This window comes from Glycine max, chromosome 3, assembly GCF_000004515.6.
Source record: "Glycine max cultivar Williams 82 chromosome 3, Glycine_max_v4.0, whole genome shotgun sequence".
Lineage (NCBI taxonomy): Eukaryota > Viridiplantae > Streptophyta > Magnoliopsida > Fabales > Fabaceae > Glycine > Glycine max.
The window spans coordinates 21,229,715-21,241,758 of NC_016090.4; the positions used below are offsets into that span (position 1 = coordinate 21,229,715).

The 12,044-nt window shown below is 35.7% G+C and overlaps 1 protein-coding gene across 1 annotated transcript; it reads left to right on the forward strand.

Annotated features, from left to right (window-relative positions):
* Window positions 1-10,361: 10,361 nt before the first annotated feature.
* On the forward strand, window positions 10,362-11,731 carry LOC100789505 (DNA-3-methyladenine glycosylase 1). Its single transcript, XM_041014283.1, has 3 exons — window positions 10,362-10,404; window positions 10,500-10,635; window positions 11,090-11,731. The coding sequence occupies exons 2-3, from the start codon at window positions 10,555-10,557 to the stop codon at window positions 11,363-11,365; spliced, it is 357 nt and encodes a 118-aa protein (XP_040870217.1). The 5' UTR covers window positions 10,362-10,404; window positions 10,500-10,554; the 3' UTR covers window positions 11,366-11,731.
* The last annotated feature ends 313 nt before the right edge of the window (window positions 11,732-12,044 follow it).

Consider the following 12,044-nt stretch of genomic DNA (forward strand, 5'->3'; position numbering starts at 1 on the left):
TTCTTTGCTTTTATTACACTTTTCCGATTCTATTTGATGGTTTAATTGTTTTTGATCTTTTAATTGTGCTACATTGAGGACAATGTGTTGTTTAAGTATGGGGGGAGTGTTCTTTGGTTTTGCTAGTTTTGTCGGTTTTGTTAATTTGTTAGTTATGTTAATTTGTTAATGTTGTTAGTTTCGTTGGGTTTCTAGTTTAATATTTTGGGTCAATTCTGTGTGCGTGTATGACTTTGCATGTTTTTCTTTGAATTATAGGATATGTTCAAGAAATGGGTAATTGTTTTGAAAATAAAAGTTTCTTGACATTTTGTGATTTGAAATCCTTGATTTTCCTCTACATGTCATGATAGTTTTGAAAGCTCAATTTGAAAGTGATGAGTTTACCTTTGTGAGAATTTGAGCCATCCATCATCATAATAATTTGGTGTGTTTTGCCCCCATTGATTGCTTGCACAATAGCCTTGGCTTGATTCTTGTTGATGCTTCCTAATTCACATGCATATTTGGAAATGATTGAGGAAATTTTGTTCTTATAAGCTTCTAGCCAAATGGACTTACCTTGAATTAATTCCTTTGATAGCCCTTTTGAGCCTTGTTTCCCTTTCCTTGTTTTGAAGCTCACTACAAGCCTTAAGTGAAAAACCATGATATCACCATATCCTTAAGGAATTTTGGAGCTTTGGAATTGTTTTGGGAATAAGTGTGGGGGGTTTTTGTTTCATTGGATAATATGTTTTGTTGGCTATGCTTCATGATGTATTTTGGGTCATACTTGATGTACATTGTATATTGGTTAAATGTTGGACATGCTGAATGAGATGCTGTTTCTCAAATGCTACAGAGTAAAATAATAATAATAATAATAATAATAATAATAATCGAAAAAGAAAAAGAAAAGCAATAAAGTTGAGTGAATAAGATCTTAAATGGAAAAAGAATGATGAGACTATTGGTTCTACTCTTTATGTTTAAATTTTATCTTTAGGTCTTATTTTTTCTTAATTTGCACTTATTCCCCATTGCTCCTCTATTCCTTTGGGATTTAGCCACTTATTCCATATTTTTCCTACCTTGTCCTTGGCCCCATTACAACCTTAAAAGACCTTTTGATCCTCATGTGCTTGTGTTTATGGGTTGATTGTCAATTTTAGAATCTTGCCAAGTTTATGTGGTGTTTGTTTTCATGGGTGCTTTGAGGGTAAATAGTAGCCTAGACACTTGAGAGATAGAGTGTATATCTTGTGAGGCTTTATCACTTTTCATTCTTGAGCTGATTAACTATTTTGTCATGATTGGGTTGCTTGGATGATTTTCATGAATGTCTTGACTTTTCGGATCTCCTTATGTTAGATGTTAGATATTACCCATTACTTTCATTCCTTGATGTTCATTGAGAAATATGTGAATGTTTTTGTTTGTCTCTCTTTGATATCCTTGAATTTTGTTCTTTGTTTCATTTTGCCCAGGAGTGCAAAAGGCTAAGTATGGGGGGTTTTGATGTGCCATCATTTTCTTCTATTTCTTAAACCCTTTTTGCACCATTTTAATTACTGATTAGTCTTAATTGTCAAATTAATTAGGCAGTTTTATTATTTGGGCTCATTTAGCTAATTTGATGTTTTTAATCTAATTTTAGGAATTAATGAAACATTGGGCTTAATCCGGATTTTGGTTGTGGACTTGAAGAGGGCAAATAAAGCAGCGCTTACCTTAGTTAATTTCTAATTAGGAGATTGTAATTTTATTTTATGTAGTTCAGTGTTTATTTCTTTTGGGCCAGAATAATGTAATAGGGCCCAATGACTTTGACTGACTCTTTTAAATAGTAGCCATGGGATTCGTGTAGGGCTATTCTGGGAGACTATTATTCAGAGCATAGGGTTTATGGTTTTAGGTTTTCTCTGTTCTAATGCTACTGTTCACGTAATGCAATTTTCTATTTTCTGCTTCATATTACAATTTCGTTCTTGTTTCTTCTTCTGCTTTCATTTACATTTCTGCTTCATTTACATTTTTGCTTCATTTACGTTTCTGCTTTTATTGTCATTTACGTTTTCTGCTTTTATTGAATCTATGGAAGGCTAAGTTTTCTGGTGTTGTTTCCTTCTGAGGACGAAGCTCAACTCTCTTTGAGGTTCTGTTTATAATGTTGCTTCCTGGCAGTTTTCCCTTCACCAATTAACCCACATTTGTTAATATTAATCTGTGCATGCTTCATGCTCGATTAATTGCCTCTGAGCCTATCTTGCATTCATGCTTAATGGACGAAGAGTTAATTGGTGTATGTGTTGCCTAATCATGTATTGACAGCCCTAAGTTGGTTTTCGCTTAGTAAATTGAAATAGGGTTGGATTAAGTGGTTAACTGTTAGGGACGAATTCTCCATAACCTAGGACAAGAGAGTGGCTTCTGAGTCAGAGGAAACAACCCGTTTTTAATACTATTAACTTCGTATTCTAGTTCGCTTGTTCTTTATTTCACAAAACAAACAACCCCCCCCCCCCAATCGTTATTGTTACTGCAAGTATATTATGAACATTTGGTTTATCATTGCTCGTTGGGAAACGACCTAGGATCACTTCCTAGTTACTACATTTTCATGTTTATTTGACTCGGGTACGGCCTCGATCAACAAGATTTTCCTAGATTGGTTTAAAGATACAATCTTTGCTAATGATAATGCTTCTAAAACATTAAGAAAGCTAGTAGATGAGCCTAAAAGAAATGTTATAACTTGGCAAGGATACAATATAAACAAGTATTCCTTTTACACAAAAGCACAAGACGAGAAAGTACAATGCAAAATAGTGGGGTTACCCTAAGGGCTGAATCTCAACACTTCGCTAGTGTACATGATGACAATCCCCTTGTAGCTTCAATCCCTTACTTTGGTTTCACTGAAGAAATTTGGGAGCTTAAGTATGTCAAATTTACTATCTGTGTTTTCAAATGTAAGTGGGTTGACAGCAATACCGGTGTGTGGACCGATGATGTAGGATTTACGTTGGTAGATCTAAAGAAACTCGCTTACCAGAATGACCCTTTCATCATGGCAGAACAAGCTAAATTGGTATTTTATATTCAAGACCCTTGTGATGAAAGGTCGTCAGTGGTTCTACACGGGAAAACAATTGGTGTTAATGTTGAAGATGATGATTCATACATTGATACTTATGTTAGTCCTTTGTCCTCACAAATGTCGTCTAACGTCGTCGAAGAAGAAGAAGCTGATGACGTTCATGCTAATCGTAATGATCATGATGAAGGAGAATTAATTAACGCTAATGTAATTTTTTTATTATGTACTTCATTTCAGTCCATTTAATTACATAAGTTATTGAGTTTCTGTGATAATGTTGAAATTAATGTTTTTTTCTTTACAGACAAATGATTACACCACCCAGCTCTCCTCCTCCTCCTCTTACTGGTGCAGCATCGCAATCACCGTCTACCTTGAAGCAGACAAGAAAAGACACACGCCTCAGATCATTGGCGACTAGACCAGTTGGGGCAGAAAGACCCCTAGTCCATGTGGATCCTGCGATTGGGAAAGCCGACAGTCCCTACAAAAAGAAGCTAAGAACATATTTGGGGATCATCACTTGTGATAAGGTGGATATCACATACGAGAATTGGAAACAAGTCTCTGCTGCTCAGAAGGATTTTATATGGGAGGATATTTAGGTATTTAAGTTAAATGTTTCATTTTGTTGATGAACAATAAAATTTTAATTTAGTAACAATAAAATGTAATTTTTCGTTTGTCAGACTGAATTTGATATCCCTGAAGCATCAGATCTGAGGACAAAAAAGAAAATACTTCATACTGTGGGGGAGCAGTGGAGACAGTTTAAGTCTGATTTGACATCAAAATGGGCACTTGCAACTGACAAGGACAATGTCGATTACACTATATGCGAAAAGTACGACATTAGCAAGGAGAAGTGGGCCCAATTTTGTCAGAGCCGCAGAAACCCTTCGTGGAAGGTAACTTTGTGCTTTTCATTGTTTTAAACTTTAAATTTACTTATTATTGTGAGTAACGATAACTTTCCATAATCTTTAATTTTTACAGGATGTGCAAAAGAAGGCACAAGCCATTCAGAAACAAAACAGTGCCCCTCACGTGTTGTCTCATGAGGGTTATGAATTTCTAGAAAACAAGTTGGTGGAGGAGAAGAAAAAGAAACAACTGGAGGAAGCTGCTAAATCTAGAAGCACTGACACTATCATTGATCCTTCATCTCCCATCAGATGACACGTGAAGTGGAAGATGACCCGCACGAAGAAAACTGGGCAAATGACTTCTGAGGCAGCTAAGGAAATTGCCGACAAGATTGTAAGTCAACTTCAATTGTGAATTACAATTATTTATGTTTATTGTTTGATTGAGTAATTGTTTCAATGTGTTCACTATAGGATTTCTTAGAGAAGTAGGCCTCACAAGGTTCCTTTGTCGCCCATGGACATCAGGATATACTGACTATTGCCATTGGGCGACCAGAACACCCTGGTCGTGTGTGTGTTACTGGAGTCGGTGTCACGATCAAACAATACTTTGGACCGGCTCCAAGGACCTCCTGCACATCTTCATCCATGGCTCCCGAAGACCTAGAGCAACTAACACAAAAAATCAAGGACCAACTGGAGGAGTCGATCATAGAAAAAGTGACTCGAGAACTAATGTTGTCCTTCAACTAGATGCAGTCCCAGTTTCACTGCCTCCTAAGCCTAAGATTGGTCCTTCAGTTGCTCATGTCAGCACAAAGGAGAGTTGTGTTGATCCCTCAGGGAACGATCTAGACACGAGTGACTCAGAGAAATGTGGGTTATACATCGAAGAAAATCCTCCCCACCTAGTTGCCCTAGGAAAACTTTATGAGGGGTCCACAATCTTTCACAACATCCCTTTGCCCCATGATGAAGTCAAGGTTGGTGTTGAGGAAGTTAGAGATGTAGATGCTTCATTTCCTATACCCACTGAAGAGGTTCAATTAGTGGGGTAGGCGCTTAACACCTTCGTTGCTTGGTCAACAAATCTTGTGAAGCGTTTATCAGAATAGGAATTTCACTGTCATTAAATGCCCTTTTTTTTAATTAAATTGTTCATTGTAATTAAATTATGTTAATTACCTGTGTTGACTTACAGATAAGTCAGATCATGATGTCGATAATCCCCTATATCTGATGACATTGACCATCCCACAACTTTTTCTTAAGCCATTGCAGGTTATGTGGGATGCTACCATGTTTGGGGTGTTTAATGACAACTTCCCCTTGTACATAAAGTATGAAGATCTGTCTGAAATACAATTGTGGTCAATGTCTCAGCATCTTTGTTATACAATTGTGGATTCTATAAGTCAGTTTACATTATTGTTTATTACCTAACTTATTGTTTTAAATTCATACATAATTTACTTTATTTTAACAGCAATAGGCATATGACTGAGACAAGTATGTGATTCGGGAATGCCGAAGGAATTTAAATAATGTATAATAGTATAATATCGTATATTGTTCTCCACTGCAATGCACATTGGCAAATGGTCGTCATTTTGCCTAAGGAAAATGTTGTCATCTGGTTTTGTTCATTGCATAATAGGTCAGACAACTACCTCAAAGGAATTATTAATAGGTCAATTCTATTTTTCAATACATTTGCATTAGCATTAGTCGGGAACATCAATATTTTAATTATACAATATGCATCCATGTTTGTATTCAACAATGCTTTGAAAGGACTTGACGATACTCCACAAAGTAAATCCAAGGCTGCTGCTAGGTGGATTGTTGTGAAAGTAAGCCATTTAAACAATTCTTCTATTTATATTTTAATATTGTGTAGACTAATTTGTACTTAACATTGAATATCTAAATTTCATAATGTATTTAGTATAATAGACAAAAAGGAAGCATTGAGTGTGGGTATTATGTCATGCACTGGATGTCAACTATAATCTTAGTAAGTTTCAAGAATAATTGGGTAACGATAATTGTTTAATTCAAACATATTTCATTTTGTTATAATTGGTATTATACATTATTAACTTATGTTCTATTATATCATGCAGTATTTCAATGATGCTAGACCATTGGAACCAGAGAGATTGAAGGTGTCTCGCATCCTGTGGGCAACCTATTATTTGAAAGTTAAAAATGAAACAATTGGTGTTTACGTAATTTTGGAATTGTAGTTTAGTTAATTTACATTTTTTTACAATTCCTGTTACATGCACATTAAATATTCTTTTAATTCATAGTAAATATTCAATTTTTTATGGAATTTCTGCTAAAAATTGTTTGAAAACAAAATGAAAATTATCTGATTTGATGGTTCTGCTTTTAAATTTGCAGGTTAATTTGGGGTTATTAAAAAAACAGATAGCATATTAAAAAGAATCCTGAAAACAACATCGGTTTTTTCAAAAATCGATGTTGTCATTTTTATGTTAACATCGATTTTGGAAAACCAATATTAACGGTATTACTTTCAATGTCGGTACTTTCAACATCAGTTAATAACCAATGTTGAAAGTCCTTATTAATCGATGTTAAAACCCTATTTTCTAATAGTGATAATTACCCTTGCATTTTATATTTGTGTTGTGTTGTATGATTGTGATGATCGTGTTTGACACAGGAGCATATGACACTAATGTTGAGGGAGATCATGCCACCTCTTGAAGACATGGAGTTGAAGCATGGACAAGGAGTCAAACTCCTTCTTTTGCTAGTGATGTATATTTTGTTAGAGTGGACCAACTTAGGGCCTTAGTATAGTATTTTGGTTTATTATTTATACATATTTTCCTGAAATGATGCCCTTTTGGTGAAGTTGTAGTTATGTTTCCTAATAACATATGACTTCACTACTACAAATTTAATTTTTTACGACACCTATTCTACGACGGTTCTCTGGGAACCGCTTTAGAAAGAGAGATGGGGGCATTTTTGTAATTATTGTAATGAAAAATACATTTTACGACGCACATTCTAAGACGGTTATTGAAAACCGCCTTAGAATGTTATATCTAATAAAATTTACAATGGGTTTTAGTAAAAAAAAACCGTCGTAATTCTGAAGACAGAAAAAAGCCCTAGCTATATAACCTAACATGCAGCCCATTCAAGGAACGCTTCTAGTTCGTCAACAGCAATGCCCACGTGAGGGAAACCCAGATCTGGGACATCCTCCACCCAAGACTCACCACCACGTCTTGATCGTTGACGCCGCCAGCAACCCCCTCGTCAAATTGTGTCCCTCGTGAAGGTAGATATGGCCTTGGATACGGCGGATTCAGTCTCCTTATTCTGAACCCATTGCCATAGACCACTATGCGCACTGCCGAAGGCGAATTTCGGTCGCTCTCTTTTTCCTTTTTGTTGTCTCTCCAATTACAACAACAATCATTCTTCCTTCAAAGGTTGTGTTTCTAAGTCTGGGTTGTTGGGTTTATGGTGCTGGGGTTTGTGTCAAGGTTGGGGTGGTCACGCGATGGTCGTGCGCCGCTGGTCGTGGTTAGGTCGCGCACTGCCGATGGTCGTGATTCTGACTCTGCTGTGGTCTGTGCGCTCATCAGATGAAATTTGGTTTATGCTTTGGGTTGTGATTTTGAGATTTTTTGTTTGAAATTTTGATTTGTGCTTTGAATTTGATCCAATGATCATGTTCAAAATTTTTATTTCAATTTCGAATTGTTTGAATTTTGATTTGAATTTGAGTTTTTATTTTGTTTTTGTTATCTAAAGGTCATCCTTTGGTGGTGGTGATGTCGCATCACGTTCTATGGGGGTCTACTATTAACACTTGTTTGATTTTTTATATGCTGGTTGAAGGTTTATATGGGTGTGATGATGATGTAATAGGATAAATATAAATATTTGTTTTGAATTTTATATCTCTTTGTGATCGGTGTTGCAGGAGATTTCATTTTATGTTTTCTATTTATATTATGTCTTTGACATGCTTTTGGGTAAATTTTTATGGTTGGTTCGCATTATATATTATGTCTTTAACATGCTTTTTGTAAATTTTTATAGTTGGTTCGTGCTCGTCCCCACTCACGGTTCACTTCTTCTTCTTTTCTTTTCTTTTCGAAACACGGAAGTGGGATTGCGTGTGTTACCGGCAAGCGCACCGGATCGTCAAGTATTTTAAATTAAAACAGAGTGATCTGAGTATCGAACACAGGGAACTTGTGTATTAGACAAAGTTTTGTTCAGGAATCAGGCATTGTGTAAACAGACATTGATACTCATAAATAGAAACAGAAATGCAATATATCCTAAGCTAAAAATTAGTAAATATAAGCAATTAAAAGTGATAGCAATGGTTTAAAAGCGTTGGGTCTTTCTAACAAATGAGTTGATGCATATAAAGATATTTCTCCAACTAAGAGTATTCTTGTGTTCTATGTTGAAGACAAAAGTACTAAACCTCAATCCCTCATAAGTTAAGACTAATTCAAACTAAACTTCATTCTCAGATTCCTCTTGTTGAACTAGGTTTAATTCAAACAGCATTATACTCACAACATAAGAAAAACTAAAACCCTGCACTCTATCCCTAGTAATGCAGTTATCTAGCCCTGCTCTATCAAGTTCTAAGGAAACAGTACACTTCCCAGTGCTAAAGTTCCCTAACAATACACACTAGTGGATGATCAGACCAAAGGCATGCAACAATAAAGCATTGATAGAAGCAATGAACACATAAAACACACTTAATTAGATATGAAAAGTATTTACATCAATTGTTCATTAGAAATCCCCAACTAGGTTTTTAGTAATCCATTACAAGGAGACCTAAATTACAAATCAGACAGAAAATGAAGAGCAATTGCTGCTTACACAGGAAGGGGGATCCCTCCTCCTCTTCTTGGCACCTCACAATCACTTAAACACTCTCAAATCACTCTCAAATGGCTTCTTGTTGTTGCTTCCTCCTCTGAGTGTGTGCAAATGCATAATAATTTCATTCTTTCTTATTTTTCTTATTATTGTACCCTAATTCTGACAATTCAAGCTTTAAATAGGCTCTGAAATCGTGTCGTTGCACTTAGCGCCAGTGTCGTGCTTAGCATGAGTAAGTGGATTTGGGCTTGGCGCCAATGTTGCGCTAAGCCTGGCAAGAGACAGACGACTCGCTTAGCGAGCTGATCTCGCGCTTAGCGTGCTGCTTCTATTCAAGTGCTCTTCCAGATGCCTTCTTCACGCTAAGTGTGTTGAAGCCGCGCTTAGCCCAAGATGCGTGCTAAGCCCACTGAGTTCGCTTAGCGCGAGAGCTATTTGGCACTTCAAGAAATTAGCTCCTTTTTACCTGAAATTGTACAGATTTTAACATTAATTCCAATAAAAGAGACCCTAATGACAGAGATTAAAACACAACAAAGTTTATTTACAATTCCTACAAAAGAACTATAAATTGGGGAAAACTATACATATTTTGCAAAAGTTTTCTATACAAAAGTTAGTCGTATAAGACGACTAATAGTTCGCATTCCTCATTGTAAAAATCTTAAATTTGTAATTCGATCTTGGTTAGAGTAAAATGTGCAGCTAACACAATGAAAATACGTGAATGATAATATATGTGATGGGAATCGATAATAACTATCATAATTCGTCATGGATTGATATATAAGTATAACAATAATGGCAGTGTAGAAGTTCGTGGCAGTATGTATTAGGGTATATTTGACAAAAAATGGCTTGCCCAAAATCAGTTGTTCTGTATCATAATTAGAAACTATCTTCATGATATTTATTTATAGAAAATAATTGTCGGCACTATGTATTAGGGTATATTTGATAGTAGGGTGTGTAATTAAGGAGTGTTAGGGTATATTTCATTAGTTTGTCAATTGGTGTTACGGATAGTTATAAGGTTAACTTGGTGGTTATGCGAGAATGAGGGGAAGGAGAAATTGTGGATTTGAATCCTTCCCACTAACAAAAACTAACATTGGCTTTTCAAAAAAAAAAAAGATAGTGCTATTACTTGAGTCAACATATTTTACAGAAAATGATGAAAATCTTTGACCTTACTTGCAATTGCCACCTCTGTTCAACTTACCAAAGTCACAACTTCAGTGCTATGGTGAATCAATTTGCACAGGTTCAGACTTGCTAAGCATGTGCAACAATGGTCAGAGTCCACTTGATAGGTTAATATCTATGGTAGCATGGTGCATATCTACTACTCGCCCTGTGACTTTTGGTGTTGCTCCTTATAATCTCATTCTTGGTGAGACACACCATGTTTCAAGGGGAAATCTTAATGTGTTATTGGAGCATGTACTTGCTTCTCACTTCTACATTTGCACATTTTTTTCCTAACCTTATGGCTAAAGTTGGATCTGATTGGACCTCAACCTTGAAGAAACGCCTAGATTTCAGGTTGGATTCTGTTAAAAGGCATTCATATGCATAGTTTTATGAATTTTCATTTTTCTGGGGTATGGGAAACTAATAATTTTAAATTATGTGAGCAGGGCTGCATTTTCAGAATTTGATGCAGAAACCGTGGCCAACTTGACTGATAAGCAAATGATGTCTATTAGTTCTGAATATGGCATTGACATAAGCAGAGTCCGAGGAGCTGTTGATAATGCTAACCAAATTTTAGAGGTAAGCAAAACTCAAAAACTGTGCTCTTTTTCATCACTCTTTTTAACTTGGTCTCTCCTCTTTTCATCTCATGTCCCCCCAAAATAATAGTTTGAGCTGGCTTAACTGAATATTCTAGTATGAAAAAATAGAACAGTTAAAGAGTATTAATGATGAGGTGACTTGTTCTGCTGCATCTTATTATTATCTCTTTAATTCACCTAATGACAAGAAATTTCCAATAGGTTACAAGTTTTAATGGCTGGCCCCACATGAGCTGATTCATACAATTGTTACCATATCAATCTTGTCACATATTACAAACTTTAGATGTTGTTGGTTAACACTAGCTAGCAATTATTTTCTCGTTAGGGTAGGATAATTTCTGTTAATTTGGCTTATAATATTAATCTTGCATTAACCATGTCTCCTTAACTATTTGCTAATATTTGCTTTGCAAATTTTGGTGTTCCAGATTAAGAAAGACTTTGGCTCATTTGACAAGTACATTTGGGGGTTTGTGAATCATAAACCACTCTCCACTCAATACAAGTTTGGCCACAAGATTTCAGTGAAGACATCAAAATCAGAGAGCATAAGCAAAGACATGGTGAGGAGGGGCTTTAGGTACGTTGGTCCAACAGTGGTTCATTCATTCATGCAAGCATCTGGCCTCACCAATGACCACTTAATCACATGCCACTGGCACTTGCAGTGCACCCTATTGGCAGCTCGATCCTTTGTACCATAGAGCCCTCTCAATAGACCCAAATTTCAACTACTACTATCCAGGAACAAGGACCAACAAGAGATTATTGACCCTGGAGAAGAAGAGCTCAAGACATAAAAATTTAAGAGTGATGCTCGCGAGATGCAGAGTTTTTATCAGCATTACTACAACAAATATATCCAAGCTTTACAAAATGCTGCTGATAAAGCTGCCCGATAGACTCTCCAGATAATTTTCTATTTGATATGTTCGTTATCTGGTTATTGGGTGACTAATAGTTTGCCATTGTCTCCTTTCAGTGCACTGCTTACCAAGGCATATAACACAGCTAATGTTCTTTTTGAGGTTTTGAAGGCTGTTAACATGACACAATCTATGGAAGTTGATCGCGAGGTTATTTTCCTGAAAAGCTGGCATTTGATAAATCAAATGTAAGTATTGATTACTAATTTTTCTGTTCATTTAAAATTTGAGAATAGCTGCAAGGCTTCTGGTTTTATTGCTGACTTTGAATTTGTATATGGTTCTAGATCTTTTTTAGACTGTTATTTAACAAACCCTTTAGTTCTATTTTTATTTTTATTCCTTTTAAAAATATTGCGTAATGTTGATTTCAAAATTAATTTAACAACTAATCCAAAAAAAATATTTCTCGACTATCTCAAATAACTTTCCTTTTAATTTTAATTGTATACTTGAT

Coding starts and splice junctions, on each gene's coding strand:
- LOC100789505 (XM_041014283.1), top strand. CDS start 10,555: ATGATGTCTATTAGTTCTGAATATGGCATTGACATAAGCAGAGTCCGA. Junction 10,636..11,089: donor ATGCTAACCAAATTTTAGAG/GTAAGCAAAACT, acceptor TTGGTGTTCCAG/ATTAAGAAAGACTTTGGCTC.